Here is a 14,661-nt window from a genome sequence, read left to right on the forward strand (position 1 = left end):
GAGGCAGCTGCCTCATCTCTGGCAGCAGGGGGGATGGCAAGAGTCGATTAACATGGGACAGAAGAGTCAGGTTCTTCTGTTCAGCCACAGAACAAGGCTAGACATGGAAAAAGGTGCTGTGCTGGACTTTCATGGATATGCATTAGGGTTTCATCCTTCCACAGACACTCTAGACCTGTCTCATTAGGAAAAAAAATACTCCTTGCCCTTTCCTGCAGACTGCACAGCATATCCCAAGCTGTGCTGAGCTCAGGGGGCCTTGAACCTGCATGGCTCCTCCTGGGTGGGTGGGCTGCGGGTGGTGGAGTCCCTGCCAGGGCTCCTCCTGGCGCTGGCAGCTGCCGGGCTGGGCCTTTGCCCACCTCTCGCAGTGCTGATGCATCAGACTGTGAGGAGAGTGGCCTCAGAATCTGGGAGAGTCCAGGATTTGTGGATTACAGGAGAAAAATCTCTGCATCCCCAAATGTGTCTGTACATGAGGCTGAAGTGGGAGAGGCTCCCTGGACTTGTTATTCTCATGTAAGAATTTTGTGTGTGTTGTTCCTGAGGCTGGTCCATGTCAGGTCCTGGTCTGTCCAGGAGCACTGTGCATCGCTGTGTACATCCAGGTTTCACAGACTCAGCCCACAAAGATATCTCAGTACCCTGAGACACATGTTCTTGTTCTTGTTGCTTTAGACTTGGATGAATGTTCCACCAAGCAGCACAACTGCCAGTTCCTCTGTGTGAACATTATCGGAGGATTCAACTGCAAATGCCCCCCAGGCTTCACTCAGCACCACTCATCCTGCATCGGTGAGTAGAGGCATCCACTGCTCTGCTATAGAGCACCAGCAAGGTCCCCATGGGTGAGATTTAAGCCCAGGAGAGTCTCTCCAGCCCCCCAGCTCTGGCTCCAGAGCACTTCCCCTCTCCAGTCAGCCTGGGGTTGTGCAGCTGACTTCTCTGTCCACGATGCAAGGTAGCTGTCTGCAAAGCTGCACACAGCCACATCTTTGGGGATGGACTTACAAGCGGCCACCGGTGTTTTGCAGATAATAATGAGTGCACAGCTCAGCCCTCTCTGTGTGGAGCTAAAGGACAGTGTCTGAACACACCAGGCAGCTACAACTGTGAGTGCCAGAAAGGATTCTCCCTGGACAGCTCTGGTGTCAACTGTGAAGGTGGGTCTGTATCTCTGGGGCTTTGACAGACACGTGTTCCATGGGGGAGAGTTCCTAGTTCACTCACAGTCTCTAAGCAGCTCAGTCCAGCCAAGAAGGGACTACTCCTTACTGTGGGGTGCCAGAAACCCACACGGGAAGCCCTGGTGCAAAGGAGAGATCAGTGCCTGACCTGCCTGGAGGAACACTGGCTCTTGGACAAGTAGCTGAAGGTCTCGGTGCTGCAACCGTGGCAGCCAAAGCTGGGAAGGGAATGGTCCTGTATCTCATCAGGGGAGATCTCACGCCAGCCAAAACCCCCCATGTGCTGTGCTAAAGAAAAGCCTATCTTCAGCACAGGCAGCCTGAAGCAGAGCAGATCTGGTAACGGTCCAGGCCAGACCTTAAATCAAAAAACATCCAAGCAGGGGCTGCAAGGGGATGTATGTGGGCCTTGGGGCTGAGGGTGTTACTCAATTCCAAGCTGCAGAGACATAATTAGGCAGAAGAACCTCCCACCTGCGTAAGAACCCTCAAGGATGCTGGCTGGCAGGCAGGTACCACGTGCACATGGTCCCTGTGCACCCAACGCTGCCCACAAGACAGGGAGGAGTTGTCTCACCACCATCTGTGTTCCATTGCTGCAGATGTGGACGAGTGTGATGGAAACCATCGGTGCCAGCATGGCTGCCAGAACGTGCTGGGAGGCTACCGCTGCGGCTGTCCCCAGGGCTACGTGCAGCACTACCAGTGGAATCAGTGTGTGGGTGAGTGTGGGATGGGGCTCTGGTAGCCTGTAGCTGTGGGACGGGGGATTGAGGGCAGCTGAGCCCCGAGTCCTTCTCCAGCCACCCCTGGCCACCTCTGACACTGGATTCTGGGTTCATCTCTGCCAACCCAGCACTGATCTTCCTGCCCTGCCCCAGAGACAGACCGTGCCTGTGCCCAGAGACAGTGCCCCTGCCCTGACCTGCACCACCCCGGGTTCTCTCTGCAACAGGCAACGTCAGCAGGCTGCTCTGCAGAGCAATGAGCTCCCGGTGTTCCTGACACCAGCAGCTCCCTGCGTTGCAGGAGATAAAAAATCAAGGCAGTCCTTCAGGGACCTGCATGGGATAAGGTCTCACAGGCAGCCAGGAGAAGGAAGCCTGCTGCCAGCTCAGCGACGGCCACGGGCAGATTTCCTTGGCCGTGTGGGGTGGGGAGAACCAGCAGCACAGGAGCTCCCTCCCACTAAGTTTCTGACTAGTTCTGCTGTCTTTGGGTGCAGATGAAAACGAGTGCTCCAGCCCGACTGCCTGCGGCTCTGCCTCCTGCTACAACACTCTGGGAAGTTTCAAGTGCGTCTGCCCATCTGGCTTTGATTTTGACCAAGCCTTTGGTGGGTGCCAGGATGTGGATGAATGCTCAGCAGGTGGCAGCCCCTGCAGTTATGGCTGCTCCAACACAGATGGAGGCTACCTCTGCGGCTGTCCTGGAGGCTACTTCCGAGCAGGACAAGGGTAAGAGAGCAGCCAGCAGGTCACAGAATCACAGAATCACAGAATCATCTAGGTTGGAAGGGACCTTGAAGATTGTCTAGTCCAACCGTTAACCCAGCACTGACAGATCCCAACCACACCAGATCCCTCAGCGCTGGGTCAACCCGACTCTTGAACACCTCCAGGGATGGGGACTCCACCACCTCCCTGGGCAGCCCATTCCAACGCCTGACTACCCGTTCCATAAAGAAATGCTTCCTAATATCTAGTCTAAACCTTCCCTGGTGCAACTTGAGGCCATTCCCTCTTGTCCTATCACTTATTACTTGATTAAAGAGGCTCATCCCCCCTCTCTGCACCTTCCTTTCAGGGAGTTGTAGAGGGCGATGAGGTCTCCCCTCAGCCTCCTCTTCTCCAGACTAAACAACCCCAGTTCCCTCAGCACGACATGTGCTCCAGACCGTTCACCAGCTTCGTTGCCCACGTCCCCACAGGCACCTGGATGTTCCTGGGGGATATTGCAGGCTGCCAAGTGCATGGTGCCCCCAGACATGCTCCATCACCACTCTTCTGCTCTCTGCCACCAGTGCAATTTGAAGGAGCCCCAGGAGCCAGTAAGCTCCCATTCCCACATGAGTCCTCAGCTTCTCCATGCCAGACTGTTCCTCACCCATCTCAAGATCCTCATGCTAACGTGCCTCTCCTCTTCCATTTCACTAATCCAATGGTTAGTGCAGCTGCTAGCACTGTAGCAGATGCTCCGCAGACCCATCTAGTCCAGGGTGCAGACAGATTAAACCTACTGGCCACATCTAAACAAGACAGGGCCTGACCTCTCTCAGGCATGTCCTGTGTACAAGCCATTCTGTACAAGCCATGTCCTATACCCAGGCATGATCCTCCATGTGTCTCTGGGTGCCACGTGGAGGATCTGTGAGGGCAATGGTAAGATTTCCTTCTGGAAGCATGGATCTGAGATGGGTCTCTCTGCTCTTCTGCCACCAGACACTGTATTTCTGGCTTGGGTTTTGGGAAAGGTTCCTACCTTCCTGCCCCCCAAGAAGAGGATGAAGACAACCTGCTCTCCCCTGAAACCTGCTACGAGTGCAAGATAAACGGCTACCCCAAGAGGGGTCGGCAGCGACGCAGCGTCAACGGCACTGAGAACCACCAGGTATGAAATCCATGGCATCTGGGGTGGGGTGGAGCAAGGCAAGAGCTGGGTCACTTGGGGGATAGCTGCCTGGAGTGGATCCCGTGCAGCGTGCCCGTTCCTGTGGGGCTGCCTCAGTCCAGGCAGAGAGAGCAGCTCACTCTGTACCTGCCCGTGCAGGGTGCTGGGGTGTTTGTGGATGCCACTGACTCCACAGTCCTGCAGGAATGGAAGGTCTTTCACAATGCATTAGAGGTCAGGACAGTCTTAAGTGACACAGACTTGTGTGGTTTGGCCACAGATGTCTGAGGATCCATGCGACCAAGAAATAAAGCACACACATTTCCTTGCAAGGGGAGCTAACGGGGGAGCAGCTCCCTAGGGCCATAGAGGACTGTCAGCACTTACTGTCTGACTCCACACTGGACCTGTCACTATAAATACAGGTTATTCCTTGGAGGGAAGTTCTGGCTTCTGTCCAAGGCTCCCCCAAGAAGTTCACAGGCTTGGGCAGGACAGGTTGGTCTGGGAGGTCATTATTCCTCCTCCCTTCAGGCCTTGGGAGGAAAGTGCCTCTGAAGCTATTGGTTCTTCCCCTGAAGATGAGGGCTGTGTACTGGCTGGTTCAGTCTCAGAGACACAAACAGGGTACCAAGGAACACTTGGAGGAAAGCAAGGACCATAGAGTCGTAGCTACTTCTCAGAGCTGCTTTGTGGTGGTTCATGGGGCAGAACTCCTCTAAATCAAGTCCTCCTTCACCTGGCCATGAGCTGTTCTTGGTATCTGTAAGTAACATGCCTGGTTCCTTTTGAAGGATCACACTGTGAACTTGGCCAGCATGGATGTGGATGCTCCTCTGTCCATGATGCTGAACCTCTCTGACCTGGCTCACAAGGAGCACATCCTGGAGCTCCTGCCAGCTGTGGAGCCCCTGGAGAACCGTGTGCGGTACCTGATCTCCCACGGGAATGAGGATGGCTACTTCCGCATCCACCAAAAAGAGGGGCTCAGCTACCTGCACCTCGGCCGCAAGAAAATAGTGCCTGGCACCTACCTGCTGGAAATCGTCAGCGTGCCCCTGTACCGCAAGAGGGAACTGCAGAAACTAGAGGCCAAGAACCACCTCAACTACTTAGCAGGAGAGCTGGGCCAAGCACTGAGGATGAAGCTCCAGCTCCAGCTCTACTAACAGCCATGAGATCCACCCACCCAACCGACAGTACAGTCCTTAGCCTTGCCATCCACACCTGGAAACAACTGCCTCCTCTCTCGCTGCACCCCCTGCCACCGCCTCCCCCCCTGCACTGTACAACTGATGGGAAATGTCCCTCTGGGCTCAGCACTCCCCTTGGCCATGCAGGGATGCTCCGCTTCATGGGGTGCTTGAGTCAAAACCAAGCCACACCGCAAAAGAGCTCATGAAATCTTAGCCAAAGGTTCAAACCTTGTTAGCAGGGACTCCCTCCCTCTGCTCAGCTCTTGCCCGTCTCCTTTAACCAAGATACTGTTAGTCCGAGCTGGCAAGGGCAGTACCATGGGGAAGCTGCCTGTCCTTCATGGTCACAGGCCATATACCGCCCCACAGCCCAGGAAATGTTGGGGGCAGCTGTGGAAGGAGCTCTGGCACGGTGTGGTGTCAGTACATTTCCCAGCAGCTCTTGTTCCTCCTTTGCTTCTGCATTGTCATGATGGTGCTGCAGAAACCATCCCATACCTACACTGGCTGTGCTCTGTCTTTCTCTGTCCTCTCCATGTCCTCTGGTCCTTTTGGGCTCCTCTGTCAAACAGAAAAGGTCACCTCTGGTTTAAGGGGCAGTTCAGGTTGCTAACCTCACATCACGAAGCAGCCAGGCCACGGGACCACAGGCTTCTGTAGGCAACCTGGGGTTTTCACACGGCTGGACACGTGCATGCCCTGCAAAGATTGGAGCTGGAAGGGCTTTTCCAGAGCTCCAGCAAGTCCAGGGGTTAAGGTGTCCTTCTGTGAATGAGGAGGAGCTCTGGGGAAAGGCAAATAATTGCATTGTTGAATGCAGTTGTGGAACGGACAAACTAAACTGGCAGGAAAAATGTCATGAGTCTGGTAGAGAGCGTTTGGATGCTTCCCATGCCAGAGGGGATGGAGGGCTTGGCAGGAGTGATGTGGCATGCTGCAGGGGCAGATTTCCTGGCCACCACCCATATGAGTGTTTGAAAAACCCTGTGAAAAGTTTCCCACCAGCAGGAGCAAGATGGGGATGGGGGGAGGTCTCTGCAGCCTGGCAGGAGGAAAGAGGCAGGGACAGCCAGAGCTTCATTTTTACAACCAGTCCTTGACTCCGAGCCGCCCCGTCTGTGTGACTCTGGTGCTTACAGCCAGACCCCCCACAGTCAGGAGCACTTCTGAACCAGGGGCTGCAAGTCACTCCCCTCTGGTTGTCGCACACATCTTGGTCAGTCCAAGGTGACAACCGAGATAGACAGTCTCTGGTTAATGCAGACAATCGAAATGCACTAAAAAGAGTCTGGAAAATATTAATTAAGTGAATTGAGGTCTCCCTGCTGCCTCAAGTAGCCTGTCCAGACCGTTCTGTCCAGGTGGGCTTTTCTTCCTCCCTCAAGAGTGTTCTTCACACAGCTGGTCTCTGCAATGCCGTTTCCTAGTTTTTGCATGAATCTGTTTTCAGTTCTGCATCAGCCCTGTGCATCATCACAGGAAAGAAAGGTGCTAATTCTCTCTGGTGACACACAAGACTACCTTATCAACCAATCTGAGGTGCTTTCAGCTTTCAGAAGCTGGTGCTGGTATTGAATCGTCAGCGTTAGTGCACTGTATCCATCCACCCTTTCATATTTATGTATAACCACCAAAGTTACGATTGCTCGTTGTTGTGAGGAGTGCATATTCCTGTAGCTTTTTTTTTTGGTACTTGGGGGGGGGTTGTTTTTTTCCTGGTACGCTGCCGCCGCATGGGGTGGGGGAAGTGTATGTATACTGTATTTGGGCTAATGTCAAACTTGAAAACTCTTTTGCATAATGCAGCTCCAGACTCTGGATTTTGGAAGAGTCCCAGAGCTTGTGACAGGATGGGTGGCCTGATGTTTGGGGGTTTTTTTATTATTTTGTTTTGGTTTGTTTTGTTTTTCCAACAGGTGCTTTTTTTAAAAAAAAAAAAAACTATTAATAATAATAAATTAGCAGAGATGGGTTTGTGTGTGTGTGTTGAGCCAAAATCTCAAATGAAAAAGCTCAAGGTTTCCTTCATTCCTCTCTGGTGCGGTGTTTTTTTTTTTTTTTTTATGTATTGACATTTTCTTGCTGGTTGTTTTTCTGGGAAGCGTTGAAACCCAAAACCTGTGCCCCCTTGTCCCGCACAGAGAGGTGGCTCTTTGTGGAATTCCTTTTTGTATCAGAAGCAACAGCAACAATAAAATTATTTTGGGTTAAGTGTTTCTGTGTCTTCCTCCTCGTCTGGGTGCAGCTGCTGGGGTCGAGGGGCGGTGGGGAGGCCACGTCGGAGGCAGCCCAGGAGGGTGGCAGGACCCATCCTGGCTCCGATGTGGAGGAAGCCTGAGCTGGTTTCTTCTCTGTGCTCCTCAGGGACACAGTTTCGCTCTTACAGCCTCCCTCAGCTCTCCCACCCCTGGCTGTCTCAGCCCCCAGGGGGGCTCTGGGGTCCTTCCCAAAGCCTTGGAGCGGGAGGCAGATGAGGGAGGAGGGACAGCCGCATCATCAGGGCCTCTCCCCTCCCCATCCTTTGCTCTCTTCCAGCAAGGGGAGTGGAAGGAGAGTGATGCCCAAGGGCTGAGCTGGAGACCAGACCGCTGAGCCCAGAGGAGGGGGTGTCTGCACCCCATCATTGCTGCTGGGCTGCGGAGAGGTCACAGTGGCCAAGACAGGGATGGGGGGGCACAAGAAGGGCTGGTGGCGAGGAGGCAGAGGGGATGCAGGAGAGCAGAGGCAAACCTCCTGCTACCACCCGGCTCACCCACCTGGTGCTGTGGCCAGCGAAGACGCTGGCTCTGCCTGTGTTACGGTCACCCTTGGCGCCTGGCTCGCCCCGCTTTGAGGGGCAGCACCACTTTTGCAGCTTGCTGGTGGTTTTGCCGAGCTGTGGTTGTGCGGCACAGAGGTTGTGCACTGCCGGGCTTGTCTAGACCGTGCAGCGACTGTGATGTGCAGGGTGTGCGATGTGGGGTGTGCAGGATCCCACGTGTCCTGGAGTCAGGGTCCAGCTGGCTGAGTTCAGCTCAAACCCTCGTTCCAGGCTGACATTCTCGTTTCCAGCAAGTCCCTCCCGGCCTCCCAGCCCAGCCGCAGAGCCATGTGCCACAAGAGGGCAGGCAGGGCCGCAGCATCCCTGCGCCCAGGAGGGAGCCCACCGCCTTGTTGGGTGGGGGGAGAGCAGGGGACCGCTGTGAGTGGGGGGGACAGTCCCGCCGTGAAACCTGGGCAAAGGAAAACACGCTCTCATTGAGCTCAGACAGCGGGAAACTGTCCCCCACACAGGTTCCTGAGCTTGGGAGTAGGTGAACAGTGGTAGACCTGTGTCCGACAGTGGGGAGAGGGTGTCGGAGGAGGTGCAGAAGCTGGGTGCTGGGCACCCACGTCCTGCCAGTCGCTTGTCTGCAGCACCCAGCAGTGACTCCTTGCAGCTTCCTCCATGTCAGTGCGACTGCGGGGACTCTCCAGGGGTGACCTGCACCCACACATCCAGAAGGTCCCTCTGGATGCAGCAGAACCCACCAGGCTGCTGCCTGCGCAGCTGCACTCATCATGCAGCCCCAGACTGATGTAGCAGACACAGCCAGGCGCAGCCCACAGGTCCCGCAGTGGACATGGCCAGGCTGTGGCTGTCCCTGCCCAGCCACACTGGCCCAGGTGCCCTGCTGTGACCAGGGAGCACCTTCTGCATGTCCCTGACAGGGCACGTGTCCGGGTGCAGGACACCCACAGCACCATGGTCTGGTGGTGATGCTCCTGTCCCACATGGCACCCAAACCCTCAGGAGCTGCTGGTGCTGGGAGATGGGGGGTCTTGGCTCTGAGAGGGAGAGAGGGGACAGCCCACCACTGCTTGGGGAGCCGTCGGTGCTCCTCCAAGAGCCCGCTGGGACGCGACAAAGAGCAGAGGAAGAGCTGTGTGGGGTTAGCACAGTGCAGCTTTATTTCCATGGTGGGGGAAGAGGTTCTCCCCCATGGGCTCCAATCACTTAGTACAAAGCTTCTTAGTGGCCCACAGCCATAACCCACCATAGCGTTTGCTAGCCCTGTGGCTAGCTACAGCACCCCTACTCATCAGGCATGGTTCCCACAGAGGGGCAGGAGGACAGCCTTGTTTTCCCCTCGCATGCTTACACAGCCCTTCTGATACCCAGATGCAGGATGGCCAGGGAAGGGCCGGCCACCCCCAGCAACCCCCTGGACACGGGGAGGCCACCCAGATCCTGCTGGAGCAGGGACTGGCCAGAATGGGAGATACCAGTGGGAGGTTGCCAGGCTTGGGCTGGCTGAGGAGCATCTCCCAAGTGTCGTGTGGGACCTTTGATCCCTCCTGGGATCCCAGCAGGGCCACCCAGGCAGGTCTGCAGGTAGCTGCATGACTGCACCTTGCTCAGACCATTTTCACCAGTTGGGCAGGGACAGGTCACTACGGTGTAAAGCGGAGAGCAGGCTGCAGGGCTGGACGCCGAGAGGGGGCTGTGCATGGGGGGTGTCCTTCTCCCCCTCATTTGTGGGGAAGGGGGGGGCACTTGGGGCTGCCACACAGAGAGGAACAAAGCCAGCACTTGGGTCTGGTGCCTATAAACCCCCTGACAGACACAGCTCAGCTACAGGGACACACACACACACGCACTGGACCACGGTCAGCACTCCCCAGAGGACACAGACGAGGGCGACATGGGGGGCAGGAGGAGGTGGGGGTCAAAGCTCTGGCCTGGCACCAGGCAGAGCCACCCAGACCAGGAGCCCGGTGGGCCGTGGCTGAGGGCAGGTCCCGCCGTGCCCTGCCCCATCGCCTCCTGCCCCTCACTGCAGCACGCGACGCTGCCTGGGGGCACGGTGGGCAGCAGGGACCATGCGGAATCATATCACCTCTCCAACACATCTCTCCAAGAGTCCCGCAGACTGCGAAGAGAACTGAAAAGTGCTTAGAAAAGAGAGAAACCCCTAGAAAACCCACCCCGGACAAGAGCCCGACCTCACCTCCCTGCCCGGAGCATCCGTGCTGGCCCAGGGCAACACCACAGAGGAAGGGGGGGCCGGGGCCGGGGCCAGCTGGGGTGGGAGGCACACAGAGCACCCAGGCTCGCCCCATCCCTGCCCTCTACACCAAGGCGTAGTCAAACTGGCCCCTCTCCAACCCCTCCTTGTGGTCAGTCCAGGAGGAGGCGGGCATGCGGCTGTAGGGGTCCAGCAGGATGCGGAAGCAGCGCACCATCAGCATCACCAAGAAGACGAGGAGGAAGATGACAAAGGCAAAGACAGTTTTCTGCTCAGCATCCATACCCGCAGTGCCGGCTGGGTGCTCAACCAAGGAGGGGGAGAGCAGTTCATAATCCATCGTCGATGCATCATTCATGGCAGAGGCAAGGAGCGCGTGGGCAGGGCGCATTCGGCTGCCCCGGTGCCCGGGCAGCCAGCTTCAGCCTCCCCGCTGTGCCCACGCACCCAGAGCACAAGTTACTCCATAGCCACCGGCGCGGCTACACCAAGCCCGGGATTCGCTCCTGCCCAAGCCAAGAGCTCCTGGAGGAGAAAGCAGAGATGGTGAGGGAGGAGGAATTGGTCACAGGCTACACCAGCTCTGCTAAATAACCAGCAGCACAGAAGGGTGGGGAAGTTCACAAGTGGATCCCTGGTTTTCTAGCAAGCTCAAGAAGCCTCTTGTGAGGGGTATGAAGGTGTGGGATGGGTGGGCAGCCCAGGGCACTGGCGCAGAGCTTGCCTCTCAAGTCATAAATGCCCAGCAATCCTCTGGGGAGGGTGCCCACCCGTCAAGGCTAGTGCTGCAGGGCCCTTTCGGACCAGGTGCCCTGAATCATAGGAAAATACACACTGAAAAGGACCTCAGCTGTGGATTCAGAGTGGGCTGCTCAAGGCTTTATCTAGTCCGGTCTTGAAGTTGTCCCAAGATGGACACAAGCTTAGAGTTTCCTCACTCCTAGTGTCCAGCTGCTGCGTGTCCCTTGGCACAACGACTGCCTTTGGTTTTGCACCAGGTCTAGAAGGAGCAGAGTCCTGATGGAGAAGGAGAGCACCTACCTCACTGCAGCTGCATGGGGACACTAGCATTGCTATGGCAGCAGAAGGAGGAGAAGGCTGTGTCCAAACAGCCACGTCACTGAGGAAAGATCTCCAGGGTTCAGATTTCTTGGGCTAGGGATGCAAAGCAGAAGGACAAAGATAGCAAAAGAGGTTAAAAGGACCGGTCACTAGGAGTCATAGAAAAACACCACAAGGCACCTCTGAAGTTCTCAGTGTCTCTTGTCAGAGCAGCACTGGATGGAGTTCACCCCGGGGAACATCCACACCAGCCTCCCCTTGCACCATCCTGGAGCCTGAGTGCTCTCAGTGCTGTGGAGACTCCAGAAAAGGAAAAAAAAGCCCCACTGTGAGATATCAGGAACCAGCCAAAGCATCCCCCTGCCCTCCCCGGCAGCGATACTGTCTCTGGGAGCAGTATCAGTGGGAAAGTGAAAGGCAGAGCCCAGTCCCAGATACAGACCAGAGCAGGTTCGGCACAGCTCTGACTCACTTTCCTTTATCTGCAGCTCCTGGAACACCACGAGGAACAGGGCTTGCAGGCTTTAAAAATATTTTCATATAACAGCAGCAAAATAAAGGGCAAGAGCAGCAACAAGGTGAGCACAGCTTTCTACCCCAGTTAGTTGGTACTCTCCCTTCCCAGACACATCTCTGGTGTCTAGACCAGACATGGGGTGTTCTGGCCAGCCCTGCTCCCCCCCGGGACAAAGCACCACCGTAACACTGCCCATGGGGGTGGCGAGCCCTGAGCTGGCATCCCTGCACCCACGTTTGGCCAGGGTATCTCCGAACCCCCAAACACCGACCGCCCCAGAACAGCTGTTTGAGCACTTCCACTAACATCAGCTTCCCAGTTACTTGCTGAGGCTCCAGGTCTCACTGGGGGCTGAGGGGGGGCTTTGCCCTGCTTTGTCACGGGTACCCCGTTGCAGGGAGGTACTCAGTGCACTTCCCCAAAGGGAAACTGTACCTACAGCACATGTCACGTTAAATTGGCCACCTCTAGCATGACACCATCCAGAAGCCACTCAGACTGTCAAGCTTCCATCACGCTGGGATTTATCCCTCCCCCGTTATATCCTCCAATGAGCACGGGTTGCAGGGATAAGTCAAATAAGGTTCCCACAGCCCAGGTACCACATCAGGAGGGCAGGAGGATGAGTGAACTGAGCTGGAGGAGATTCCATGTGGGCAGGGAGCACTTGGGTCTCCTGTCCCCAGCCAGAGGGTGATGGCTCCATGTGGCCCTACCTGGGGAAGGGAATACCTGCCCATGGAGGAGCACTGATGGGACAGAGCATCCTCCTCCTCTCCACAGAGGTCTCTGGAGACAGGCACAGCCCTCTACAGCCTCCATCTCCTCGCAGAGGAGATGTGTGTGCCCTGTGAGCCCTTAGGAACCCCCTGGGCTTTGAAAGCATTGCAGTGCCGGGGCATCGCTGCCTCCCTGCTGATCTCCTCTGTGTTCAGGGGAGATTCATGCTTCCCACGGACACATCTGGGTTAAAAAATCCTCCTTCATGGTTCTTGGTGCCAAAGATGCTCAGGACAGGCCCTGCGCTTGCTGACCCAAGCACAAATCATGTATCTGGAGATGCCCAACTGACTCTCACCAAAAGTGCAGGGAGGAACAGGCACATTCAGGACAAAATACAAGTTTTTCTGCTAAATATCCCTAGGATTACATCCTATAGTATTCAGGATAAAGGATTTCCCTCACATTTGGCGTGTGTGGTTTCTTCATTACTGTGTGAAGAATCCGATCTTAATTTCCCAGGAATTTTGAGCAAAGCAAAAAACGGTTGATAAGACAGTTAAATGAAGGCAGCTGTTATTTAAGGAACATTTGATTGAGTTTTATTAAGATTCATGTTCCCTTAGTAACTGAAAAGAATACATGAGCAAGGAAATTGCCTAATAGGGACAGAGCTCACAAAGGAAGAGGATCACTGTCAACAATTCAGCAACACTGTGGTGAGATTTTTCTGGGTATGAAACACGAATTAAATGTTAATTTGGGAATGGCAAATATCTAATGAGATATTTATTTAAAAAGAAGTATGGAGCAGTGTTTACCAATGCGGGATGCCATCTGGTATGGAGGGTTCACCCTTCCCACTGCAGACACCTCCAAACTGCGAATCTGAGTGGGCAGCGAAGGGAGGTTATGGGCTCTCAGCAGGGATGGGGCTGCACAGCACTGGCATGACTCAGCCTGCTCTCTGGACTACACCCAGACACTTCTGCTAGTGCCAGCTTATTCCACCCTTTAAGTCCTTGCAGGTTTTTGACCAGGGGTCAAGACCTAGAGATGGGTAGTGGATGGGAAAGCACAAGAGCCTGGAGAAGAGAAGGCTCCAAGGAGACCTCACTGCAGCCTTTCGATACTTAAAGGGGGCTTGTAAGAAAGATGGGAACAGGGGTAATGGTTTTAAACTAAAAATGGGGAGATTCAGAGTAGGTATAAGGAAGAAATTTTTTACAATGAGGGTGGTGAAACCCTGGAGCAGGTTGCCCAGAGAGGTGGTAGATGCCTCATCCCTGGAAACGTTCAACGTCAGGTTGGACGGGGCTCTGAGCAACCTGCTCGAGTTGAAGATGTCCCTGCTCACTGCAGGGAGCTGAACTAGATGAGCTTTAAAGGTCTCTTCCCACCCAAACTATTCTATGAAGTGTCCAAAGCAGAATCAGAGCCTAATTAGGGAAAGCAACTGAAGAACGTCTTCTGTGCCAGCCAGAAAGCAATTTCTGGATACTAACATTTCGGGTATTGCTTACTTCCAATTTACAGCAGAGTAACCTTGCTCAAAAAAATCTGTTCCTCCTTCAAGCAGTTTACTCCCACCACCAAATAAAAGATGAAGCTGGTCGCCTTGGCAAAGCCGTGCGTTAGTGCACAGCCCGTGCTCCGGGAGCTGGCGCGCAGGGGATGGTGAGGGGGGAGCCCAGCTCTGGATCCAAGGGACGAGGCAGCTTCCCAAGTCATGGGTAGATTTGTCTCAGGGTGCTCAGAGGTTAAGTCAGCTTTGCAGCACCTGGCACTGAAAGGTGGGCGTTTTATCAGCAGGAATTAAAAAAGACCAACATGATCTGCACAGTAAAGCAGAATTGCACCAGAAAGGCTTGATCTGCTCAAAGAATGAAACTGGAAGATGACAGGACATAAGCCACAATGAAGTGGGGTTTAATTGCATGGTGTCATGGATGCAGTCCAACAACTAGGGAATTACTCAGTTTACAGACTTTTAAATATACCCAACTTAGAACTTTTATAACCAAAAATAGACATTTACAATTATATAACAATAAGAAATGAGACTAATGTCTTAAAAGGAGAAAGTGGAGCTAATTTTGATGGAGGAGAGCTAGGAGGGGCTAAAATACTTAAATTCAGGTGAAGCTTTCATAGAGACCAGAATAAAATGACTGCACACAGAATAAGAACTAAAGCAAATTCATTAGGATGGTGCTAAAATAACCCTGCTTTGAAAAGCACAACCCTACTGCTGCTCCCCGCACAAATCTGAGACACCTAGGAGAAAAATCCGGAAGATAAGATGCATCCAGGGTCCTGGGAATGTCTAACAAAGATGGTTCTGTGGTCAAAACGAGCCGGGCAGGGGAGCAGCGTAGCGT

General features: G+C 54.5%; 2 protein-coding genes across 5 annotated transcripts in view; one reads left to right on the forward strand and one right to left on the reverse strand.

Annotated features, from left to right (window-relative positions):
• The window catches only part of LOC141935416 (fibrillin-2-like), a 113,662-nt gene extending 107,560 nt beyond the window's left edge, over positions 1-6,102 (forward strand). The window contains exons 59-64 of the mRNA XM_074851564.1: positions 679-795; positions 1,035-1,163; positions 1,790-1,909; positions 2,413-2,644; positions 3,629-3,797; positions 4,592-6,102. Coding sequence (XP_074707665.1) covers positions 679-795; positions 1,035-1,163; positions 1,790-1,909; positions 2,413-2,644; positions 3,629-3,797; positions 4,592-4,966 — 1,142 coding nt within the window. The 3' untranslated portion in view covers positions 4,967-6,102. The remainder of the gene's footprint in view (positions 1-678; positions 796-1,034; positions 1,164-1,789; positions 1,910-2,412; positions 2,645-3,628; positions 3,798-4,591) is intronic.
• Positions 6,103-8,900: 2,798 nt separating this feature from the next.
• The window catches only part of CTXN1 (cortexin 1), a 43,155-nt gene continuing 37,394 nt past the window's right edge, over positions 8,901-14,661 (reverse strand). For all 4 annotated transcript variants that reach the window (XM_074851386.1, XM_074851390.1, XM_074851387.1 and 1 more), the window contains 2 exons: positions 11,023-11,136; positions 8,901-10,506 (listed from right to left, as the gene is read on the reverse strand). In XM_074851386.1, coding sequence (XP_074707487.1) covers positions 10,085-10,372 — 288 coding nt within the window. In that variant the 5' untranslated portion in view covers positions 10,373-10,506; positions 11,023-11,136 and the 3' untranslated portion in view covers positions 8,901-10,084. The remainder of the gene's footprint in view (positions 10,507-11,022; positions 11,137-14,661) is intronic.

This window comes from Strix uralensis, chromosome 27 (genome assembly GCF_047716275.1).
Source record: "Strix uralensis isolate ZFMK-TIS-50842 chromosome 27, bStrUra1, whole genome shotgun sequence".
Taxonomy (NCBI): Eukaryota; Metazoa; Chordata; class Aves; order Strigiformes; family Strigidae; genus Strix; species Strix uralensis.